We start from the raw sequence: 26,594 nt of genomic DNA on the forward strand, positions 1-26,594 counted from the left end.
GCTTTTCTACTTCTGGTTTGAAAATCTCCCAAGAAAATCATACAGTTCTCTGGATTCACCTGAGGAGATAATGGTAGCCCTAAAGTCATCAAGCAAATTGATCCTGTGAATAGAAATAGAATTCAGAATTCTGAACTGAAGTTACCTCTCTTAAAGCACAAATGCTGTTTTTCCTACTGAGTTAAATATTTGCTGGAGGAAACCATCTTTTTAAAAAACTTATGATATTGAACGTTTCTCAAACGTCACTATCTTTATTTTAAAAACAATTTTTATTTTCCCATATAATAATCAACAAATAAATGAAGCCTTTCTCAGGAGCTAAAAAGAAGTGAAGGTTTGTGTGTGTGGTTTTTTAATTTATTTATATTTAATTTAAGTTGTTTGGAAACGTTTGCTTTTAAACAAACACTTTCTGTACTACATTACTAACATGGTAGCTCAGTAAAACTAATTTAACTGCCATTTAGTTCTTGTTGAGAGAGAAGCAGAAATGGTAGGAAAAGGCATTACCGTCAGGACAATGAACGATCTGATATCCTGTAAGGTTTGTTAATGCCATGTTTTGTTTTTTTTTTTTTTTTGTCTTTGTCTGGGTGTTTCTCAATAAGCTGTTTAGTGGATTCTTGAATTGTGATTTGCACAAGGGACAACTTAAACACAGGTTAAGTCATTTGTAGATAGAACACCCACAGAGATATATTTTGCTTTCTTTTCTGTGCTAGACTTGTTCGGAACAAAAATAGCCTAACTGTAGTTTTATACTGTCTTCGTAGACTGAACTTCAAAATCCACAAAGGAATCTGTTAAGGAGAATGTCAATTTTCAGGGTTGCTCTAGGTCAGACTGCCTCTGTGACTGAGCTAAAAACTCCCTTTGTGCTTCAGCTTTTTCACTTGTGTAATAGCAATTCAAGAATCATTGTCCTTACAGGGCTTTTGGGAGGCAAGTCCCAATGATGAGGCAGCATTTGTGTGTGTGTGTGTGTGTGTGTGTTTTTTTTTTCTTAAAAAAATAGTAGTATACCTATTATAAATTCTGATGTTATGGTGGTAATGAGGGAGCATAAATGTTTTACAGTAACTGTATAAATAAATCCAAATAAAATATTCTGCTCCTGTATTGAGTATGTTATATAATGAGTCACAGTAATTGCAGAAGCCCATTTTTGTTAAAAATGCTTCTTTTAGAAGTTTTAGGGTTAAAGGAAATATAAAAGTAATAGTGTCAGTGTTGAAAAGCTCAGTATAGAAAGTGGAGTGGTGTTTTCTGCCACTAGCCCTCTACAAGAAGGGCTGAAAAAGCCTGCTTGTTGTCTTGGTCTGAAAAGTACATAACTTAAAACATCYAGTTCTCTTCCAGTTTGCTAAGAAGCTGCAAGCTTCTCTCCAAAGCAGTGAAAAAAAGCATTTAAACTGAGACAAAAGTTAAGGAAAAAAAAATACTAGTTAACATCATATTAGATTAATTGCTTTTGGTAGATGGTTGCGATAAGGGAAGAAGATTCAGTGCTTCCTATAGCAGCTTCTGAGCAGATTACTGTGATCTATGCGTGAACAAGACAACAGACACCTGTAGTATCTATGCAGAGCTGAATTGTGTGCATGGATTAGGACAAACTTCAACACTTGGGCTTTTCTGACAGTGGTGGCAGATGCTGTTCTTGCAGTTTAATTGTATGCAGCAAATCTTACTGCCAKGGCCAAAGCAGTGTTTCTGTAATTAACAAATGTGAATGATGAAAACTTTTATGATCTCTAAGGTATCTTTGTTGTAATATTTGAATAACAGTGCCTTTATCTTAATAATTCTAGAAACTGAAATGATTGAAGAGTAGAGGAAAATCTCTTGTTTGAATGGTTACCAGCAGTAAAAGATATTGGCCCTTTGAATGTAGTTGGTGGCTTTGCATTGGTCATTATCTGTCTGAGGCTGGAAAGAAAGTTCCCTAGATAGATGTTTGAGGTGCTGTCACTGAATTRTCTTTTTTCATACCTAAAAGGTTTKTAATGCTTGTGGGAATAAGAGCAAGAGAAACCTGCTGGATTAGTCTAAATCTCCTAACTTAAAAAATGAATAACATCCCCCTCCCACGATGTTACCAAGATAGGCATATCATTTGACAGTTGCACAGACTATGAAATGTAGAAGTCAGAAATTACACTGCCCATCTTGAGGTAACTGTTTTGTGAAAAATAAAGGCAAGAGAACTTTAAATACTGCTTTCTGAAGTTGAAATTGTATTAGAGAGAGATAGGTAAAAGGTGGCTTACAAAAGATTTTCTCAACAATTGAGCTCAGGCTATTTTTCTAGTTGCTTTTTTCATGGGGTAACACCTGGAGAATTCATGAGATGCAGTGCAGCTGGAGAAAAAAGAGCAGGAGGCAAAATGGAACTTTTTAAAGGGGCTGAATATATGGAAGAAAAGGGAAGGAAGTCATCAGCTATACTTCATGCAGCTCTGGGAAAATGGGAGGAAAAAAGATCTAGATGATAAAATGATAGTGAGCTCAAACTGTGAGCTGAGGAGATGAGAGAATAAGYGTTAAATGCCTGCATTATTCTTGGGACCAAACAGGAAAAAAAAAAAAAAAGCATTTCTTTCTGAAGATAGTTGATTTTATAAGATAGAAACAAAAGCACTGTAGTAGAATACGAGAACAAAATGAGTAATTTTTTGTGTGTAATGAGTGAAATGATGCATATGTGGCTTTTGTGTACCTTGAAATGGTAAAGGAAGCAGGATCTGGTAGTGATTATAATAGCATAAGAATGAAGTATCATTCTGTCAGTGAGGATAATTTTCCATGGACTAGATGTTCAAACTTCAAGCTGTTTCAAGCTATTTCAGGAGACCTCTGGGCCCAAAATGGAGTGGAAAGGAGGCTGTACTTGTAATTGCAGCTTCCTTATTTTTGATGATTGTCACCGTCTTTGGACCTTTCCAAGTGCAGACTTGGGAGACTGAGTCACAGACCTACAGCTATTTAAATCACTGTACAGTCTAATCTTGTCCTGAGGAGAAGTATGCTACATGGATTAGTACCTTCAGCAGTGAAATGTTGAAAAATTGCTGTTTCAAATTGGATGAAACAAAGAAGTGAATACTTAAATGTGAGTGTTCAGAAGAGAGAGGTGGAGCAACCCTCAACAAATTGACAGGTGAATCTTAACCCTCATGAAATCAATAGGTAAAGTTTTTAAAAAAAACTTAGGTTGATATTTAAGCCTGAGTTCTTATGATTTTAAAGATACAGATTTCAATGTGTTCAGGCTTCCTTGGAAGTTAGATGCAAGTTCTTTGGCAACTGTAAAGGAGAAGTGTTTCTAAACCACCATACTGGGATGAGCAAAGTAAGGAGAGAAACAGTTGGAGGGTGCAAACAGGAGCTTTGAGCCCAACATTGCTTCTTTGTTGAATAAAGCTCTTCATTCCTGGGAGGTTAGCTACAGAAATGGAAAAGTGTTATTGTCCTAAATGGACCCTAATTAACGTAATTTGTTTCACTCTACAGAATGGGTTTAATAATTCATTTAGAAATTAAACTATCTCAGCAGCAGAACAAGGAGTGCAGTTCTGAGAAATKACTTTCATTGTAGTACTACTAATCTGAAAAGACAAAGGGACTTTCATAGGAAAGTAGTAGTAGTGTCCTCTATCAGAAGAAGCTGGGGCTATAGCTGAAAATAGTGGAATGTTATATTGCAGTTATGCCTCCATGTCAGGCATCTCAGGTACTTGCAGGATCAAGGTCTTTTAGTTGAGAGAGATCTGATTGCCTGTAGGAATCAAAATGAAAGAGTATTATGTAAATAAATGGTGAAATGACAAGTTGGTTTGAGAGAGTCTGGAAATCATCTGAGTGTGTAAGTCCTTATTTTCAGATTTAGGGCCTAGTGTTGTGGAATGATCAATGTTTAACTCCCTTTGAAGACAAAAGAAATGAGACATATCTCTCATGATGAGAGCTAGAGTTACTTCTTGCTCTGGAGCAGTAAGTATAATATGAGTTTGCATTTTTTCGTAAATTAGCAATTTACCATTGGTTTTCAGTTAGTTCAGAATTACTGACTAGAATGATTAATTGCTGTATTGCTGTATTGTTACCATTGTGTTTTAATTATAGGAGTCCTTGAAAGGAAGTTGTCATCATATTGACCATCTTCATCTTTGGCTTTCTTCTTTTTCCACTCATGTGGGGAAAGTCTAATTAACTGAAACAGCTGTTTTGGCTTAAAGATGCTATGTATGAAAAAAGTCAATCTAAAAAGTTTTGAATGCTTTTTTTTTTTTTAATGACCAAGTAATGTGGCAGTTAAACTTAACTATATTGAGCATTATGCTTACCTCTGTTGACTTGTTCCCTGGTTCTTTGTGCTTCATGGAGCCAAGTTGTACAGTTTGTGGAGAGTTACTGCAGAACTTGTCTGCCCTCATGGGATCATGAACAGATAATTACAGGCGGGTACTGGAGGACTGCCAGCAGTTAAAAGTACAGTAACTTGTGTTGTCCTTGCCAGTTTAAGTGAACGTCTCTCACAGGTCGTCTAAACTTATTCTAAGCACCAAAACTGTGAAGAGGCTTTATCTGGGGAAAGAAAATGCAGGAAAGAGTCAAATAGGAGTTTAGTTTGAGTTGGTGCTGTGGAAGAGGTATAGCTGACAAGTAATAGGACTGGAGGGTACTAACCTGATTCAGTGTATAATGCCAAGATCAGTTGAAGCTACCTAGGACTGAGCCACTGCCAAATCAAGTAGTTACTTGAGCTCYTTGTCATCTGCAGTTGCACCTTTCTGCAGTCTTTACACTGGTACTTTTGCAGCTACCTGCTGAATGACATCAGTTTACTGCTCTGATTGGGGATGGGGCAGAGGAGGAACATGGCTTTTCCTTCCTACCCTTCCAAAAGTAACTTGCTTTCAATCAAATCAGCAAACTTACTTGATTTTTACTGCATGGACACTGTGGTGCTGTGTAAGTGGAATATGAGGTGTCACCATTTCTGTGATCCATCTTCTTTCTTTGTAGAAGTTCATTTAGGTTCAGAAAAATTACTTCAGCCTCTCTGACTTAGTTCACCATGTCAGCTGTCTCCCAGAGGTTCTCTATTCATGGCATTCAGAAGAATAAAACTTCCATGGGGATACCTTTGTTTCAGTGCAAAATCCAGAGCTCTACCTAAAATTTTTGAGGAAGATGGCTTTAAGTTAAAATGCTGTGGACTGAAGTATGTGGACTGAGTGCATGTTCCTTTTTCTGAAAYTGGTGTGAGGATGTCAAGAGAATGGAATGGGTAGCTCTGGACAGTATCTTCTTAACTTGCTTYGGCAAGATTTAATGATACTGGCACGTCTGATTTGTGCAGATGCTATAYGTGATAGCTGTACACCGGAGGATAAAAATAGTTGAATTTGTCTAATAGAATCTTCAAGGAGATAGCTGGATTAATAGGATGATGTTAGATGTGGTAGTTACAGGGTTAAATACAGAGCAGATCCGTAGCCAGAAAGTTATTTCCAATCAGTTGCTGTCTCTGAGACTGACTGATGGCAGCTATCATCCATTGCTGCTGGGTAGAACTAATTCTGTTCAATTCACACACATCTAGCATAATATTGACAGTTTTCAACCTTTCCACCACCAGTTTTCAAAAGAGGATGTCTTYGTAGTCAGCAACCTGATTAAGTAGTATCTCTATTTTGGCAACTTCCAAATTTCTTATTTTARTTGAATGAAATTTTAATGTCTGTGTAGGAGCTGTGCTTCAGAGCTTCTACTTCTGAGGCAAATGAGCAAGGGACTCYATTTATGTACCTTTTGAAAAATACTGTATGATGAAAAGGCTAATGCATTGTACAGTCCTGAATGATGAATTTGGAATACTAGTTCTGTAAGAGTAGGTGATTAACAGGTGAAAACAATAGAATAATACAGTTTGGACATAGAAATCTCATCAGAATTTATCAAACTACTTAGCAGTTCTAAACGGTATGATAATGGCAAAAAAACTGTTTATATAACAGTTCATAGAAAAATACTGTGCAATAAGGTCAACTAGAAAAACAAATTAAGTGGTGGTATGATTGTAAAGTGAATGTCTATTTTTGAGTGGCTAGAGTGGCCAGGAATAGAAGATGTTTTATTGTGTATACCTTACAGGTCACTATGCTGGATGGAAACAATCCAAATACATACAAAGAGTGCCAYCGAATATTGAAAGAAGTTTTAAAGTCAAGGTAAGAATTTAAATGCTCCTAACTATGTAGTTAGGTGAGACTAGCTCTTCTTGATTAATCTGTTCCAACAATAATCAATACTATTACATACTGTGTCTTCCACAGAGCTATACTTACGATGTTGAATCTACCTTGGCTTAYGTGCTGTCAAGGTTTATCTGAGTATAATAGCTTTTAGGAAGRTAGATAATTAAATATTTATTGTACTGTTTGTTGTGTGGCAGATGTATTAATTAAAGGAAAGCTACAGTGCTTCTATGTATAGCCACTATAGTTTTGAAACGAAGTCATGTAGTGGAAYGATTGAAAGATATTTTCATATAACAATCGTTATTATGATTTCTGTCATCTGTTTTTAATGTCTAGTGGACTTAACTTTATTCTTCCACTGCCTGTTTTTTGGACAGTTGCTTTGGCTTGTGGTAGATACTACAAAACAATAAATTTGATGTGCACATTTACAGCAATACAAAAAGTTCTATATCCTGGATATGTCAGATATAAAATCTTTTTACTATGTAAATAATTACATCATATTCAAGTAACTGTACAGAAACCTTATTAATCTAGGTGGTTATTTAAAAGACTAATGCGGCTCCAATGTCAATTGTGCTTTATATATATCAAAAAAATCATACTGTTGTTTAAGTGTTCCAATTTCTTTCTCTAATAGTAATAAAGCCTTCTTCATTAATAATTGTTTTAAGAGTGCCATCTAGTGTCTAGAGCTCTTTGATGTGAATTGCGATTTATAAGGATGGAGAATTTTATTAAATGATGGTGCAGAATAATTATTACATTATTATTTTATATTAAACTGCTGTGGAACAGTTTAATAGTAAAAATGTGACTTTTAACCAAGTATARGGAAAGTGAGTTTAAGTGATTTTTTTAATATAATGTCAAGATTATTAATTTCAGCTATATTATTATATTCAGCTGCTTTAATCTTATGTTTGAGGTGTTCATGCAGCATTCTTGAAATGAACTTTTTTCTTTTTGTCATCTTGGCTTTCATTTAGTATCTCTCCAGATTCTATACTCATTTTTAATATAGAAACCAATATCACTTTCTGTTGCTTACATGTAGGACCATACAGGGCTTCTAGCTTACAGAAAGACAAATAGACAAATATGTGCCGTATAAAATAAACTGCTCTAGCTATGTGCTCAAAGCTTTTTTCTTCTTTTTTTTTTGTTTTTTTTTTGTTTTAGTAATGGATGGTTAATGTTGGAGATTGATTTTTTTTTTTTAAATAAACTTGTTTCATTAAAGCTTGTTTTTTTTTTGTTTTAGTAATGGATGGTTAATGTTGGAGATTGATTTTTTTTTTTTAAATAAACTTGTTTCATTAAAGCTTGTAAACTAAAATTTAATGGAAGTCTTTTCTTTTTGTTTTTGCATATTTCATTTAATGTGAGAAATGAGCAAAAATGGGAAAAAGTTTTATACACTTCCCTTTCAGKGTTTTATATGTAAAATGACAGAGTATATTTGAAACCTTTCTCCTCTTGGGAAAGGATTGCAGTCCAAGATGTCTTTAATAGTGTTTTGTGTTAAAATCTGTTTTAGCAAATAGTGAAGTGACTACTGTTTCAAACCTTATGTTTTTGTTCTCTATTCTGTATTCTATTATGAATGTTGTGTTCTGATTTCCATTTCAGGAACTTGAGCACAGGAGGAAGATGAAAGATAGCATCCCTGAAGAACATTTGTATTTGGGTTTTTCTTGTCAGTATGAGGATAGCATCTTTCCTCTTCATACATCTATTTCACTATTTTTGCTGTCCTACTGTGACTGCAAATTATTCAAAATTTTCTTAGTGCCAACTGGTGAAAATGTAGATAATCAGCTTGTGACAAAAAACCTACTTCACGATCTTGAGGTCTGCTTAATCTCCAGACATGAGCTTCCTATGGTGGTGCGGAGCTGCTGTTTACCTGCTGTTGTTGTGAAAGATGGCAAATTCTGTCGAGCTGGCCTGTCTGTTGTCTTAAGGCACATAATACAGAAAACCTATGAGGCAGACGCATCCAAAAAGGATGTTTTGGAACTTTTAGGCTTTAAGAAGACCTGCTTAAAAGCCTGTGCTGAAGTGAGTGCATCTTTTTTTCTGTTAAATATATTAATAGGTTTTTATTTTAKTAGAATGGAATATTCCTAAGTAGGCTTTTAATATTGATACAAACTGAAGTCTCTTAATAAGAAACTTATTGCCTAGAAAATGAAGGGTACTCKKTGGAGCAACTTTTGGATTTTGGCATAAGAGTGAAAAGTAATTCTTTTGGGAGACATAAATATTTAGCAGCACAAGAAGAACCTTAAAATAAAAAAAAAAGTCAAATCTTTGCTTCATTTTAAGTGATATATTTTCAATGAACTATAAAGTACAATGGTGACAGTTTGGAGTAAAAAGAATTTGGCATTCTGAAATTGTCATCTGAAATCAAGCACTTAATTTGCTGGATTCAGATTTCCAAAAGTAGGATGCTGTATCATGTGTGGAGTCATATATGATAAGCAAGTGGTACTTCTGGGTTTACAGAGAATGCAGGATCAGATTGTAGATCTGCAAATTCAGGAGTAGAATTTTCAAGTGGACCCAAGGCTCGCTATCAAAAAGAATGTAGGCAATTAAGAGCTTAAACTAGTTAAGCACTTATGAAAACTTTGCTGTGGATGTCAACTTTGTCATAAGCAGTTATGAAAACTTTGCTGTGGATGTCAACTTTGCCATAAGCAGTTATGAAAACTTTGCTGTGGATGTCAACTTTGTCATAGCCTTACAAATGTAAGCTTGTTCAGTCTAGTCACTGCTGTACTTATCATTTTCCTACTCTGGTTTCACATTTTAAAAATAATAATCTTTCCAGTTATATTTCAGCAGACTAATGGGTGATTTCATCCCCTTTTGCTGGTACTGAAATGCATGTGACAGGAGATTGCATGTTTATGTGCATCTGTTAATTAACTGCATATGTGGATTGATTTGTGTGTCGTTGAATTATTTTGAACTTCATATCAGTGCTCTTAGAATTAAATATGTACAGATGTGAAACTTAGATGGCCACCTGGGGAATCAGCACAAATTGTTTTCCTAGAAGTAAAGGTCCTTAACTAAAGTTCAAGTCAAATTTTATTGGAAGGACTCTGAAAGCAACTATTTTTATTTTTAATTTTGATTTTGAGTATCACATTTTCTTTATAGTACTAATGTATTTTAGTAACTGTTGATTCAGTAGCGTTCTTGGGGAAAATGCATTGTGATTTAAGAAGGTATGGCTGATTTCACATAGGTGGGTAAAACCATTGTGAAGATGATGGAATAGCATTTGTGAATCAGTTATTTTGGCTACTCATACCAGGGTCRGCACTGAATTGAGACCAAGTTGCTCTGGGCTTTGTCTAGTCTGTCTTGAACCTGCAAGGGTGGAGACTGCACGGTCTCTCTGGGCGACTTGGTCCAATGCTTGCCATGGTGAAAAAATGTTTTCCTCATGTCAAATCAGCCTCTCATGTCAATTTATGTCTGTTGTTTTGTTGTCCCATAGAGCAGCCTGTCTCTGTCTTCTCAGTAATCTCTTAAGTKCTGGAAAGCTGCTACTGGGTCACCCAGAAGCCTTCTCTTCTCCTAGTTGAACCAGCCCACTTCTGTCAACTGTTTTTCATCTGGGCTGTGTGCTCTAGCCCCTAACAGTTGTTGTGGCCCTCCACTGAATTCAGTCAGGTTTATCAACATCCTTCTTGTTTGGGAATGGGAGAGGTAGCACAGGATGGAGTAGTTCAGATGTGGTCTAAAAYAAGCCATGAGTGAAGGGGAATAATCACTTCTGTTGCTCTGCCACCCCCATGAGGTGGTGCCGTATGCTGTTGGCCTTCATTACTGCCGGGGCAAACTGCTGTATTATGTTTTACATATCTACCAGGACCCCCAGAGTCTTCTCTGCAGAGCTGCTACCTGACCAAGTCATCAGTCTCTATCTTGTACTGTTACAGAGACTTAGTCCAGCCTAGGCGTAGGGCTCCATGCTGAATTTTATGAGGTTTTGGAGGTTCTTGTCAACCCGTTCCTCTAGCCTGTTCATGTCCCTCTGAACGGTAGCCCTGTCTTGGAGTATATTGACTGTTCCACTCAGTCTGGTGTCATCCACAACCTTGATGAAAGCGTATTCCATTTCCTCCTCCAGGTCATTGGTAAAGATAATAAATAAGCTAGGCCTCCACATAGATACCTGAAGAGCTCCACTTATAACTGGCCTTCAGGTAATGCATGAACTGTTAACCACTACTGTTTGAACTGACAGTTCAGCCCATTTTTCATTTATYTAGCAGTGTACCCATCTGACAGCCCACATACGAAGGCTTGCCTTCCTCATTCCCCTTAGGATATTGAATTCTGTTATTTTTTGGTTGACACAGCCAAGGTTGCCATTGATTACCATGTCACCAATGCAGTTTGTTCTTGTTGGTGTAGCAGATCTGGGGCAGCATATTCTCAGGTTGGCTGATCTAGTGCTTGCATTAAGAAATTATCTGTAACTTCTTCCAGAAACCTCTAGTGGTTTCCTCCAGAAACCTCTGCTGGAACAACTGGAAAAAATATTTAGATTCCATGTTTTGGGTTGCTGCAAAGTGGGTAACTGAGTAAGGAAAGACAGTAAGAATAAAAACTTTAAAGATCTTTAAGTACAAATAATAATAATAAAAAGTAGAGAACAAGAATAAGAACTTGAAAAAACAAGTAGTTTTGTTAAGTTATTGTTCAGTCAGACTAAAGCTTTTTTGATGTTGCTTGCTAAAAAAAATTACTAATGCTTTTCTGTAAAATATGCTCAAGATGTTTGGTGTAATCTTCTGGTTTTACTGGCACTAAGTAAAGATGACATATATAAATTGATCATAGCTTTGCTTCTCACCGTAATCTTATGCTGGTAATAAGGAATAAAAATATTATATCYTGCATAACTCTTCATTCTGTTATATGTAAAAGTAGCTTTCGTATTCTGCTATTGCAAAAGTAATGCAAAATATCTGAGCTTCTAGGATTATCATAGAATGCATTTAAAGCTGGAGTTAATCACCATTGGCTGAAATGTGTTTGCTTTAACTGGTCAAAAAGATACCTTGGATTTTATTTTTCCTTTTTGTAGGTAGAGAATGTATTAATTATATAAATTTATCTGACAGGTTAGCCAGTGGACCAGACTTTGTGAGATAAGCATACCTCTGGCTGTTGAGAGATTTTTGACGGGATCTGCTGAACACTGTCAAACTATTCCTCCTGACATTTTAGAGCTTGAAAGGAAGCTTGGAGAACCTGTCCGAGTACATAATGATGACAAAATYCGAAGGCAAAAACTTCAGCAACAGAAGGCCAGTGCCAAGGCTGCACTGCCTGTACTTAATAAAGAAGTAGCAGCAGGAGAAAAAACAGTACAAATGCATGAACATCCACTTTCAAGTCTGGAACTGAGCATAGCTTTCTCCAAACTGCTTGTCCAGGAAGCCTCAGCTACAGTCAACAGGGAGCCCCCTCACATCAGGAAAAMAAAAACCTCCGACCTTCCACCTTTGGACCATGTTTTTGCAGAAGGGCTTTATTTCACCTTGACAGATATAGTGCTTTTGCCATGCATCCATCAGTTCTTGGTAAGACAAAAGCTTCTGCAGATATTTAGTGTGTATACATTTTTTAAGAACTGAAGAGCTGTAGAGTATGTTCACTTAAACTATATTGCAGCATTTGCTATGTGAACTTAACCTCAAACAGAATACTTACTTGTTCTGTTTTTGTAGGTAGTAGGGTTTGGTGAGATCACCAAAATTACTTTTAAGTACACAGTGTATAAGTATGCATTAAATGTTGTTTACTCTTAAACTAGTAAGCTGAAATATTCTTGGGCACAAAGCTATCCAGAAAATTGTTTTTTCTAAACATTATTTCTTCCTCCTTCCATATTGTCATTATATGCTTTTATATGTGTTGACACGGGTCTATTAGTGATAACACAGAATAGTGTTTCTCTTCTGTCACTTCTGCTATTTGAAATGCATGAGGAGAGGTGCAGCGTCCAAAGTAAATAACCTGTTATATCTGAAATGGCATCTTAAAAAGAGAAGAAAGCAACAAAGGTCAGTTGTGGTCTAGTTTGGAGTATGTTGCGGTAAGTGAGAYAAATAACACTGAAGACAAAGATTTATGCAGTGAGTGAAGGAAGGGTTCAGTAAGGATTACTAAACAGTATGTAGAGGAGTAGATTTAACCAGAGACTTCTCTGATGGAGTGGTTTCTTTTCCAGTACATATTAACCCCCCCCTTTTTTTTTAGGGTTTTTTTTTTTAGTTTTCAACTAAAAATTGCAAAGTCAGACTCAGTGATAAATATCAATTGTTTCAGGGAGGGTGCCAAAAACAAAAACCCCCAAACCAACCWAACAAAAAACCCCACGAACCACCAAACAAACCAACCCACTGCAGTTTTTCACTGTTCTAAGTTAGCAATGGCAACTTATAAATCTAAGATGAAGGATGCTCTTAAATTTATTGGTGGTCACCTTCAGGTTTAGACACTGCTGACAGAAAAAGACCAACGGTTGTAACTTTAGTAACAGAAAATTAATTCAAAATCATCATATATGAAATTTCTAAAATTATTGATTTGAGAAGCATTTTGATTGTGGATGTCTGTACCAACTAGCCAAGCATAGTTTAATTTAGATGTATTAATCAAACATGATCTAAACCCAACTTTATTCTGCTATACGTGGAAGATACTTTGTTGCTCAAATTTAGTGTGTTAAATTATAGCCATGACTCAACAGAAGTTTACTAAAATGAAATTGTTTTATTTGTGAAGAGTTTTTTGAGATCTAGAATTGATTCTATCATAAATTACAAATTTTGGAAGGAGGGAGGTTTGAGGATGATAGAATAATTAGAAAATGGGGAGAGATCTGTCATAGGAGATTTTAAATGGATACTTTAAGTGCATTGTAATGTGCATAAAACAAGTAAGTAGATAAGAAGATATCTTAGCTGCAGTCTTCTCTACTTAATTTGGTTAAAATGTACTGGTGGGGCCAGGCAAAATGAGATCCTAACCAGTTCTGTTGTTCTCTTGAAACTCTTCTCAGCTAAGATCTGAAGCTTCCTGACCTTATCTCAATATGGATAGATAGGTCTAAAAATATAGATGTCTCCTAGAAGAGTGGAAATGCTTTCTAGGGAGGTATTAAGTAAAAAGACATTCAGGGACTGGTGGCTTTTTAAAGATGTAAATCCTTGACTTCTCTTTCATATACCATACGTCTCTTAAGAGATACCCAGGTATCAGCTAGTGGTAGACTTCCACAAACTCCTTTATGTATGTAAATGCTGTTTAATTTATTGAGATTCTCTTAAAATACTTTTTTTTGTCTGCAAATGCTTCCTTTAAAGCACAGTATACTATGAATTCTGATTGCTTATTTCTCCTTCTGATATATTCTAGAAATGTCTCCTTTGGTTGGGAGGAAACATTCCTATGTAGCCAATCCTGCTTTACAGTTACGTTTTTTTTAACTGTAAAAAAGTACAGTTAACTGTACTTTTACTGGGTACTTTTTTTATCAAGCCCATTATAAAGTAAGCCTATTTCCTTGCACCTCTGTCTGTAGATGAAGATGAGTTTGTGGGACAGTGCAGTACTTAAAGCCAAGCTATTATTCATCTGTGTCATTTTGTTTTTGCAAAACTTGATTTATGTTCTTCTCCAAGCTATGACTGGTCACTGTGACTCTGCTCAGAAGCCTGGCGTTGTTTAGGGAGCCAGATTTTTGGGGGTAAATTTCAGCCCCTCAAACCTTTGTAATCTGTAATTGTCATTCATAGCATTGTTGCTACCAAATAGTTTCTTGCAGTTTGTGAAGATCTTTTGTAAACTGCAATGAAAGCAAAAGTCTCTTGGAAAATTTTGTGTTGCTATTCTGCTGTGCAGATGTTCTAACATGTGGTCTCGGAAAATATGTGAGAATATGGTTTGAACTTAATAGCCATCAGATCTCTCTCTCTCGCTCTTTTTTTTTTTTTTTTTTTTTCCTTTTTTTTTCCCTTTCCCTTTTCTCACCTCTGGGAAGAGGGGTAGGGCTGAGCAGTGCAAATCACTCGAGCTCAGCTTCAAAACCTAATCTGCAATGGGAAAAACTCTCCTGTTGAAAGACTGAGAGTCTTGCTCAGCATATCAGTGTAGTAGGGTTTATGAGGATGTATACACAGAAAAGAATTAAGGAAGTATCCATACTTCACCTAACAATTACAAATAAAATGATACAGCAGAGTTGCCAATAACCAGTATTTCTGCAGTTACTCTAAAAAGAGTGATAGCAAAACTGGTGTCTGTTGCCAAGAGGAGCTCTCAGTGAAATTAGTATTTGCATTTTGGTAAGTTCTCTTGCCAGATTTGCCTTACGGTGTTTGAAAACAAAAGAAATTCCTGGAGAAGATGCTGTCAGTCAGGTTCAGAGAAGTTACCTCTAAAATTAAGGCAAATGCTTACTAATACATGCCAAATACCCACTTTTCCAAGGTCATAGTCTTTAGTGAATCTGTGTGTGATGATGCCAATAGGGGAATCCGAAGCAGACTTACATGGCTACCTTTGAATTAAGAAGATAAATTATTTTGCAGAAATGATTATTACTTTATCTCTGCTTTGTTTGTCTATTTGGCAGATCATACATAATTGAGGATTAACAGTAATTTCTGTATGGATGATAATAAATAAAATCTGTGAGACAGAATGCTTCCTTACTGTCTTACAAGTTTTAATATATTTCAGTCTTTTTTTTCCAAGGCCTTTTCTAAATCAGAAAAGCATTTTTTTTATAACAGTGCTYGATGTACCAATGCTATGCATGAAAAGAACCCTGGATTAGATTCTTAACTGATTTCAGCAATCCAATTAAATCTTTTTTTAAATGTACCCTTAAGAGTTGGGAATGCTACTCAGGTGTGACCCTTGAGTCCTGGTGGTGTGCAGCTTATGAACTATATATTGTGYGGGTATATATTGTATATAACTATATAGTATATGTAATGCTTTTTTGTTAGATTGCATCAAGGGTTGTTTTGCAAAACTATTGCTTTCAGTTTAATCTTTGCCTGTATTGAAAGAGCTCTCCAGTAAAGTTATTCTGTCTGCTCTCTGGTGATGAGTTTTTTGAGCAGCTATATCTTGATTTCTACAGTTTTCTAAATTTAATAACTTGCATTTGTGAGCTTCTTTCAGGTAATTGGTTGAAACCAATGGTCCCACTGGTGTTGATAGGAGCACTAGAGTGTTTAATCCTGTATTAAAAATGCTGTTGCTTGCTTTTTGTATCTGGACTTCCAGGATAGTGTTTAAAAAAAATCATCATTGCACTTCACTTCAAGGGTATAAATAATAATGAAGTCTTCAGTAGATATATGTCTGGAATCATACAATAAATAGAGACTAGGCTAGCTGATCATAATTATTATTACCAAAAGTAAGATAATGAAGCTGAAGAGGTTAACCTTTCTGAGGTTAGCCTTGTTACGTGTTCCATTAGTTGTAACTGTTTAATAGAAGAATAACAAAAGCTTTGTTCTCCATCTGGGAGAAACCACTATTCACTTTTTAAAATACAATTTAAAATATTTGATGATAGTAAGTGGAACAGTACCTGTTAAAATTGCCTTCCAAAAGACTTCCTTAAGACAGGCAAAAATATATTATTCTGTTAATGTTAGGATATCAGATTTGATATTAAAATTATACATACACTTAATTCATCCTCTTTTTTGCTCCTTTAGCTATTACTAATTACTTATGATTATGCTAAGAACATTATAAAACCTAGACTGCAAGAAAGCTGCTTGAAATTGTGTCACTTCATATTTTTTACCAGTTTGTTTCCACACTGAATAGGAAAATGTGTGCAACAGCACTTTTTTTTGCATAGTCTTTTCTTTTCTGCCTTTTCATGTAATTATGACTTGTAAATTTTGTTTAAAACAGGCACAGAATGATAAAATAGTCAAGGTTGGGAAGTACCTCTGGAGATTGTCTAGTCCTCAAGCAGAGTCACCTGCATATAGCAGATTGCCAGGACCAYGTCCAGACATGTTTTGAATATCTCCAAGCCTTCCCTTGTATGTCAGGTGTTCCAGTCCCTTAAACATCTTGTGGCTGTTTGTTGGAACTGCTCCAGTATTTCCCTTTCTCTTGTACTGGGGAGCCCAGAACTGGGGGACCCAGCGCTCCAGATGCAGCATCACCAGTGCCAAGTGGAGGGGAAGGATCACATCCCTGGATCTGCTGGCACCACTCTTCCTAATGCCACCCAGGATGCTGTTGACCTTTGCTGTGAGAGTGTTGTTACTGGTTCAAACCATACTCACGGCATCTCATATGTGGCTGTGACCTCTTAGTTTGTATACAGTGACCTGTAGGGAGGGTAGAAAAGTTTTGTAGTATAGCCTTAGAAAAATAAATGTAATATATTATGATGAAAGCACTTTTATTCCTAATAAGTGTATTTTTGTATGCATTTTTTTAGCAATGCAGTTAGAGATACTGAATATTATCTTTTGATATCATGAAAAAAAATCATGCCTATTTTTGGTAAAAGTAAAACTGAGACAGTTTTTTTGGCTAGTATCAGAGTTATTGATCTTCCTTGAATAACCTGGCAGAAGTTGGTCTACCCTCCAGCTGTTTTATATAGTTTGGTCATTTCATGCTTCTGACATCCTCCAAAATGAAGATCATAGCACAAGATACTATTTCCCCCCCATATTTTTGAAGTAAAGGAATGATGGTTTACGTGTTGATATATTGTTAAAGGACTCTCAAAATTTTAGTGATAACATTAATTTTAGTTAATCCATATATGGGATTGTGGGTTCTCTGATCCAACAAAGGCCTAAACAGATTACCTTTCCCAAGTATTAGCATATCATGGCAATACCCTACTCTTTGCATGCACATGTAATCCTTCATAGTCTCCAAGTTCCACAGAAAGATGAACTTTCAAATAACTAGCATACTAATTTATTCTTGTTGAGCAGTCTGACCACTGATGAGTCTAAAATAGACTTTCTGTGTGATCATGTGTAGTTAGACATCCAAATTTCATTTCAACTAAATGAAGCGTTGGTCAAAAGGAATCCCAAGCGTTCATGTCACTAGGCCTTTCATTTTAAAGTTACTATTACTGTTCAGTATTTCTTTTCCCCTTACTTTTCACCCTTTAAAGAAAATGGCACAAACTGWCACCTCAGTGCTACAAGTGAAAAAATTAAAAACCAGTTTCACAGTTGTGACCCAGAACTGAGATGTCTGTAGAGTAAATAAAAACAATGTTTAAAAATAATTTGAAGCTGTTATTTAAATACAATCTATTAAAAATACATTTTTATATTTATAGTATATCGTTACTTTGTTCTCCTTGAAAACCAGTTAAAAAACTGGAAAATTTTCCCTGCAGGCCTGAGCTCTTAACTAGCTTTTTAGCTTAGTGGTGCACTGAGTGAATGTGTTGAGGGACAGCACAGAGCTAAACTCCCTTCCATAGTTTGCAGTCATTTGTAAATTAAATACTGAACTAGGGGGAAGTTTACGGCTCTGCATGTGGAGTTTGAGTTTGGTAAAGCCATCTTCTGGTAGCAAGCATTTGGAGACTATTTTTGATTTACTGCAGCTATGCTATGGAGAGCTATGAAGAATTTAAAAAGTGGAAAATATTGTAAGAWGATGAACTTTACTCTTCTTGAGTATTTGGGAACATGAACAGAAATTACTTCAGTTCACCAACTGCAGCAAACATATCCTTTCCTAAATCAACTGATCTTCGTGTAAGAACATGATTGGGTAACTTTTCTTGTAATATGTGCACCATATTCAAACTTAAATTCACTTTTTTTTCAGTGCTTTAAATTCCAATTTCTATTGAAGGCAACTAGGCTGCTGTCAGAAATATTTAATTAAAAATATGCTAGTTGCCATCTTTGTTTAAAAATGTAAAGCTAAGATTCTAAAAAGTTTGAATAAACAACTTTTGGTTTTTTGTTTGTTTTTAAAAATAAGTATGTTTGAGGTCTCCTGCTAGTAAAGAAAAGTTCCATGTGTAGTGCAGAAACTTCAGCAAAGGAAGGGACAACAGAAGCCTGATCCTGTTTTGCTGTTACCACCTGGTCAGAGGCATTTCAGACTTACAGTTGTTCTCTAAGCAGGTGTCAGTGGATGAACTTTTAAGGGGTACAGGATACCTGAGAAAAAGAAATGTGTGCAGGTACCAAAATGCCATGTTTACAGTATTCGTTGGCTAGTTTAAAAAAAAAAAAAAAAAAAGTAATTTGCAAAGTGAATTATTCCCCCTTGAAGAAATAGCAAATAACTGAGAATATTATTTAAGTTATGTTTTCCTGTTGCTGACTGAAATTATGATTAAAAACTGTCATTTAAACTTTTTCATTATGTAAAGCACAGGGATTGCAGATAATGTCAAAATGTTGAACTGATAATTCCTCCTGCAGACTTGAGCTCTTAACTAGCTTTTTACCTTAGCAGTGTACTGAGCGAATGTGTTGAGGGACAGCACAGAGCCAAACTCCCTTGCATAGTTCACACATTCACTTTGTGGCTTCAGGGAAGAAAATCATAGTAGCAAGTAACCTTTCCATTTTATATTCTAGGTTTTCAGCAAAAAGCAAAGCAAAAATCTGTTAAATTTGCCTCTGATATCCAGTTGGTATCGAAGAGTTCAGGAAGTACCTAGAATAAAGCACGCTGCTGACAAATGTAATATGCAACTTCTCCAACTGCCAGAGTTGCAATTTACTCCAGAGGAACAGCTACAAAACTTCTGTTTGGTTCCCAATGAATTAGAAGAGGAGCATGAAGACAATCATTTTATAGGTGGTCCAAGGCCAACTATGACTAAGTTAATGGTAATTTAACATCTTAATGTGTTATTTTTAATGGTCATATTCTACTTGAATTGGAGTAGAAGAAACTTATTACAATTTCAGAAGCTAAGTCTTTGGTAGCCTTCAAGAGCTTAGTATGTTTTTCTGTCTTCTGTCTCATGTATATTGACTTAGAAGTGATTCTCTCTCTCTCTCTCTCTCCTTTTTTTTTTTTTTTTTTTTTTTTTTTTTTTTTTTTTTTTTTTTAGGAATTGAGCAAAGATAACACTGCTGGAAGCTCTAAAAACCAGTTCTGAAAAATCAAAATAACCTTTTGCTTAAATTGCAAATTTAAATAGACATTTATAATTTTTCTTAGTGCTCTAAACAATGATATTTGGTTAAAGAAGACTCTCCTTTGCATTCCTTAATTCTCCATATGTCTTTTGTATACAGACTAACAGCATTCCCTAAATCCAGGGATTTCTTGTGAAAGAAATAGATGATTCAAATCCCAGATAATGTTAAGTTAAATGCCTGTTCAAACAGAGAGTTGAATAGAGTTTGATGTGGTGCCATTAAAGTCTGCAGGAATTTTGCCACCAACTTCAGTGGATACCAGATCAGAGCCTTAGTTATTTTTTTCCCTCCTTTCATGTAGGAAAGTGGCATTGAAGCAAAGTTTTTTCCTCATCCATGCCCTAACTGGACCCTAGACTGGAAGGGTCTACCAGCTGCAGTCAGTCCTGGAGAAGGTAACGGATTTGTTTGTTTGCTGCTGTTCTTTTTCTTTTTTTAACAATGCCTTTTTCTGATGAAATAGCTGTTTCATAGGAAAATCTGTTACTTTTCATCAATATATTTCAAGGTTTGAAAAAAACAGGCATGCAGCAGTAAATCTTTTTAAATATAGGCAGTCTGGGACACGTGATGAGATGACTTGCCTGAGGTCATCAATGGCTGATGGCCAAGCTGGGAATGAAACCTTGACCTTGATTCCAGTGCCACACTTTTTCCTGCTGTGCTGCTTTCCTGAATTTCTCTTCATATCTGGGACAGTAAATTTTGAGTATGTGATGTAAGTTTCGGAGCTACATATCAGTCTTCCCTTTTTTGGCAGTGTTTTCTGCCCTGTGGGGGTGGTTTGCTTTCCTGGATTGCAGAGGGGTCCAGTGGCTATGGTTCTACAAAAAAAGTAGGTGACTTACCAYAACATGTTTGTTCTTTTTCATCAGTGTTGTAAACATTGAATACCTCTTCTTCCACACAGTAGAGTTTTCTCTCARAGATCTTAAACGTGGTGCTGGACAGTAAGAAGTTACTGGACAGTAACTCCTTTCTACAGGAGAGAAAGCTTGAGTTCCTGTCTGTAAATGAGATAACTTAGGTACTGGAGTCAGTCTAGCCTCTGTGACGTGGGACTTCTGCTTTGAAGAAATACAGAAATACACATGCAATCTACAGGTGCTCCTCAAGGCCATTTGAACAATCAACACTTGAAATTCCTCATAGAATATGGTAGGAATCACTGAGGAGCTACTGGGACTTAAAAACACAAAATCAAAAAACAAACAAACAAAAAAACCCCCATGTCTTTATATCTAACCATGCAAAACCAAGCATATATTCCTATTGACAATATGGAGGCTGTAAAAAAGTGAGCTCAAATTTGAAATCAGTTCATTCTGTTTTGGATCTATGTGTAGTTCACAAAGCTATAACAAAATACTCATATGTTCCATGAATAGATTTATAAGATGAACTTTTTTCCCCGTTTTTYTCCTTGGAGAACTCTTTACTAGGACATTGTACAACCTACTTTAATTATTGATGCCTTGTTTCCTTTAGCATGGAAGAAAAAAAAAGCATATTTTTATCTGTCAACATCACATCATGATTCTTCAGACTTTATATTGATATTCTGGGTATACTTATGTTAAAATAGGTTATGTTAAAATAGGAGGATAAAATGCTCTGGGAGGATGRTGGGTTGAATTTTTGTGACAAGTTTCAGACTTTTGTGGGAGGTGAATAAACGYTTTTGCTTACACATTTGCTTTATCACACAGGACAAAAAGAAATTTACTGATACGGTAGCTGATTTTGCTTTTCAGTGGTACAGCTACGTTCTTATCTATGTTGTTCTAACTGAGGCTCTTCTCTGTTGCCTGATTCTTCTGCTAGTAGAGGCTAATCATTGTTATGTGAATTGAGTTCTCAATATTTTGTTACTAGATCCTACTTGACGTGCTGAGAAAATAGTCAAGAAATCTGACAGGTTTAAAACTGGATTTGAGTAATGCAATTCAGCTTTCCAACAGATTACCCTGTAATTTGGTAAATAAGTTTTCTCCTATTAATGTGCATAGTACTTGAGATGAAGTGAACATTTCAGTTGAAACTCACTTTATTTTTTATCCACAGTTAATTTAATTTGCTGGCAAATAATAATTTAATAGCGTACATAATATACTAGTTTTGCTCTGTCTCAGATAAAATATTCATGATGTGTGTTAAATCTATGTGGAAGTTCTTGGACTGAATTGTTCCATGTATAAGATCACCTTGCTGTCATAGTTACTGCAGAAAGGAGCTATCTTTTATTGTGATTCCAGCATGTATTATTTAGATTGGGAATTTAGTTTCATTTTTTATAGATACTATTTAGATGGCATCATGGTTGCATTTTATTTACTTAGTCATGCTTCTGAAGCAGAATGAGGTAGGTATATAGTAAACYTCTATTAGTTCTAGTCCTAATGCAATTTTTAAAAGGTATTTGATTGATTAAGATCGACTCATATTTACATTTTGGTTGTCCTTCAGCTTTTTGAATTCCTGCTAYTATGTCAAGTATTTTCTAAAATATTTGGTTGCTAGAATTGTGTGAACCTGTAAGGTTTTGTGAGCCATCTGGATTGTGTATCTGATGTTGCAAAATATCCCCAAATATGCATGTTAGTGCCCTCTGTAGCTGTTGTTGTTGTAGCATATTGTAGTTATTGCAAACTTTTACTTTTGGATTGAATTTAACACAAACTATTTAATTGTTTTTAAAATTTATTTTAAGTACTGGTTGATGTTTTACCATTCTAGTTCACCATATAAAAGCTTGCTTGTCCAGTACTTTTATTAGAATAAGTTTGTTTGCCAAGTCTGTATTTGTATTTCTAAATCAAAGCAGAGAAAAGTACTGGACACTTGCTTACCAAAAGTGTTTGTGAAATATTTATCCTTGTAGTAAGTGCTTCACKCAGCTGTAGATAGATCTTCTGCTGATCTATGCAAGTCTATGAGGCTGTCATTTTGTTCCTAAGTAATGAGTTCACTATGAAAGGAAAAGCAGGGAGAAAGAGTTATGCTTTTTAAGAAGAATGTATATTTTTTTCTTTAAAACAGCTATTTATTTAACTTTTTTAATCCAACTGTGAAATTCAAAACTGAGAAATAACAGACTCAGTCTCACACCCCTTTCTCCTTCTCTCATGAATGAGCAACTTGTTAAATAGAAAGTATTTTTAAAAAAGAGAAGTGCTTTATCTGCTGTGATACCTCATTCTGAAATTACCAGCTAGACTGACACAGTGTGTATGTGATGGTATTTACTTACACTTACAAAGACAGCACAGAGGTTAATTGTGAGTAAACCTATCCTGTTCTTGCCAAGGTGTGAAACTGCTCACAGTATAAATGTAGCATATAGTAAACTGCATTCCATAAGCTTATGAATAATACTGTCTGTCTCACAAAAATAATCTTTCTTAAATGAAGGAGTTTCAGTAGCTCATAAAAGAGCTGCTTAGTTTAAGTATAACTTCTTATAAAATGAATGCAGACCAGTGTACTAAAAATGAGGTGTGCATAGCGTCTTACCTTCACAGTAGGAGGCAGAGGATGCAATAACAGAATACGTAAAGACTCTGAGATGGGCAAAGTTAATTTTAAAAGTATAGGCAAAGATAATACAAATGAATAAAACTGTATCAAATTAAATCTAAATAATCTAATATCTAATAAATCAAAATCTAAATTATACAAGTGAAGTTAATTCTTACCTCTTTTAAYGTAAAACCTATATAGCTTTTTAACTTTGTAGTTGATCCTATTCATAGGGCCAATTTCTCTGAACAAATGTGTTTTAACGGATTGTGTATAAATATGGCCATATACTCCCTTATTCCTTGCCGTTACTACTGAATTCATTTGAATAAGTGTTTGAYTTAGAGATGAAGTTCTCCATGTGCAAATTTAAAAAAGGCTAAGAAGAAATAGCTTTTCATATCTTTTCTGTCTAGCGCACAGGTGTAAGAAAGGGTGTTAATCCCTTGCAAGGCAATGCATGCCTGCCTGGCTGAAGTGCRGAATTACTCAGATGAAATGTTTGATTTATGCTAGCTTTGTGATCAGCACCAAGTTGATGGCCAAATGAAACGACTGTATAAAACTGCCAGAGAAAGGTCAGCCTGATTAAAACAGCACGCTGATTGATACTTGCCCCTTGTTTGCATTCAAATCTTCTGACTTTTAAGGAAGTTGCTAGACTTTTAGAACACTTGCTTGGTTTTTGAAACTAGTTGAAACATGAAAAGCTCAACATTCAATATTCAAGGATAAGACTGTTTCTTAAATGTTTATGGATAAGAGATAACAGATCAGTTATCTACATATATAATCCACAAACACAGAAATACGTTTAAATGGTTGCTTTTATGCTGTCTTCTGTGTCAGCTGTGAATCTGATACTCAATGTTTTTTTTTGGGGGGGGGGGCTACTTTTATTAATAGGCATATTTTAAAATTTACATTAATATAAAGTCTATTGAAGGTGCCACTGAGTTATTTTTGTACATGTAAAGTGCAGAACATACACATTAGAAAAAGAYAGCTGGTCTGAACTGGAGAAAGAATAGTTAATAYACCATGTCTATTTTCGTAAGTAGAAGCCCTCCTTATTGTGCCACCTTTGYTTGGTAGAGGTGATAATTTTTCCCCAGAAGGAGAAACTAATCTCACTTTTGAGGATTGGGATCTTGTTTTATGTAGCAAAAGCATAAATGAAACTGTTTTCTGAAAATTTCTGATGATCAGTCATCTCAAATGATTTGAGTATGRTGAGAAATTTTGAGTAAATCTATTATGGTACTTTGTGAAATAACATCACAGTATTCATGACAGATGAGTATCAAACTTCTTTTCAAGTAAACTGCTTATGAATTAAGAATATGGAAAGATAGGAGTCACCATGCACATACATGCGTGCGCGCACACACACACACACACACACACACACACACACACACACACACACACACACATCTTGTTTGTCACAAGGTCTCACCCTCTTTAAAAATCATGTCGTTGAAACTTCAAGGCAGTGAGTGAAACTGGCTTTTTTTTCAAAGTGAGATCTGTGTTTTCCACAATARCTGAATGTAGCTAATGCTTCTGTTTTCCTTGTGCTGTTAATTATTTGTAGACCGTATTYTGTCTTTAACCTATTATCTAACAGAATTTACTGTTATAGAAATCTTAAGAAACAAAGAAAAATGAATTACAAATGTTTGGCCGACACCTTATTGTACTAGATTTTTTAAAATATATTTTTAAATATCTACTATATTTATATTATGTATAAAAATAAATCTGCTAAATAAAAATTTTGGGGGATATGGACCTCAAGAAAGTTTTTAGAGTTGGACAACCATTGATCTCAGAGTTTCCATTTATATATTATTCCACAGTAATTTGATTTGGCCTCTGGGGTCAGCTGCAAAGACTGAGTTTATTGATCAACTTGAGTGCTTTGCCAATCTGAGTGCTGTATCAGAATTTGTTACTTAGCRTGTTCGCTCCCTCCTTCTTCCCTCCTTTCTCTGTCTATAAATACTAATTTCGCAGGGCACTTTATAAGAAACTTATGATAGCCTTTGAGGAAGTGTTTGAAAATAAAGTATGCAGAGAAATTTATTTCAATAGCTTATTTCCTCATCTGCTTTCTGTGATGTTTAAGGAGCTATACAAAATAATAATGCAAATGCAGTGTGGTTTAGGAGCTGCAGTTCATTCACTTAATGACAAGACAACATCATCAAAATGAGCTTCCCCGTGATGCCTGTCCATGTCTGTTGTGTTCAACCAATGTCGCTGTTCAGTATGATCTCTGGTCTGGATTTCCAGTGACATAACTCATAACTTAAAGCATCAGCTAATTTGATGTTTACAGGTGAGATAAAATCTCTGGTCTTTCTGTGAAAACTAAGTGAGTAGTTGCAATGCTCTTTTTTGCATTTGGATTCACTAGGATGTTATTTTATAAAATGAATTTTCATGAACAGAAACTTTCCCCTTCTCTCCCCTACCCCCCAATAATAGATTTTAATCTCAATTGAGATTACTGTTGTTCTAATCATGTCTGAAATTTACTGTATTGAGGAAAAACAGCATTAAATTATGTGATTACCTTTTAACCRGTTTACGAATTTGTGACTTTGGGTTCATATTAAATTTGTTTGTAATTGCTCACAAAACTGACTGACTTACATAGCTGTGGAATAACTGTTTTATTACATGTAGAGCTGTTTGATTTTGGACAATTGGCAAGATTGATCTGAGACATTCAAGCTGCTTTAGTGAAGACAGCCCACCCAGTTATTTCATTTTGTCCTACCTTTTATATTGGCATTTCTTTTGGAACATTTTAGACCCAAGAGATGCTTTCTGAGGTGAGAAGATGCTTAAAAATCAAAGCTGTTCTAAGTAATCTGATATTTTATTAAAATTYTTACTAATCAAGACGTGCAAATGCTGCGTTTTTGTTTAAAAGCAACATTCTAAAATGAGATCCAGGCAGTCATTCATTCTATAAAAYGAAAAGAGTTAAAAGAATGGCTTTAAAGTTTTCTATTTCCCTTCCAAGCTTGTCAGAACTTTTTGAAAGACTTTGAAGATTTTATTTTTATAGTTTTGTAGCTCTTTTCAGGATCTCAAGCATCCTGAAGCAGGAACTCATCCTTCTTCAACTGATCTTTCCATATTAGACAGCTCTTTGCCTGCAAGCCACATGGCTAACAATGCAACTGAAGCTGCTTCTCATTAACCTCTCCTTACATTTATACTTCAGTGCACTCATTTAAAAGTTTAAACCACATTTATGATTGTATTATATTTTGCAATTCAAGATCTCAAAAACACGGGATGGCAATGAAGCCAAGTTGTCTCCTATTCCTAGCGAACACTTGAGAAGTCAATTTTCAGCAACAGAGCGAATGTTCATTGCTTGAATATAGATAACATCGATACTTGAGGTGGTAAGAAAGACACTAAGAAGAAGAAGAAGCAGGGTAGCTCAATTTCACACTTATGTGGCTCTTAATTTATGCACCTTAAAAAGTGCATTATTGCAAAACTTTAGATTTCATATTTGATTTTTTTGGGAGCCTTTTGA

At 35.4% G+C, this 26,594-nt stretch overlaps 1 protein-coding gene across 2 annotated transcripts in view; it reads left to right on the forward strand.

Moving 5' to 3' along the window:
- The window catches only part of GSTCD (glutathione S-transferase C-terminal domain containing), an 81,101-nt gene that overhangs the window by 808 nt on the left and 53,699 nt on the right, over nucleotides 1-26,594 (forward strand). For both annotated transcript variants that reach the window (XM_085325688.1, XM_085325687.1), the window contains exons 2-6: nucleotides 6,163-6,239; nucleotides 7,905-8,336; nucleotides 11,429-11,890; nucleotides 18,938-19,192; nucleotides 19,812-19,905. In XM_085325688.1, coding sequence (XP_085181814.1) covers nucleotides 7,926-8,336; nucleotides 11,429-11,890; nucleotides 18,938-19,192; nucleotides 19,812-19,905 — 1,222 coding nt within the window. In that variant the 5' untranslated portion in view covers nucleotides 6,163-6,239; nucleotides 7,905-7,925. The remainder of the gene's footprint in view (nucleotides 1-6,162; nucleotides 6,240-7,904; nucleotides 8,337-11,428; nucleotides 11,891-18,937; nucleotides 19,193-19,811; nucleotides 19,906-26,594) is intronic.

Source organism: Rhea americana, unplaced genomic scaffold, assembly GCF_003343005.1.
Source record: "Rhea americana isolate MKP2758 unplaced genomic scaffold, rheAme1 scaffold_99, whole genome shotgun sequence".
Classification (NCBI taxonomy): Eukaryota; Metazoa; Chordata; class Aves; order Rheiformes; family Rheidae; genus Rhea; species Rhea americana.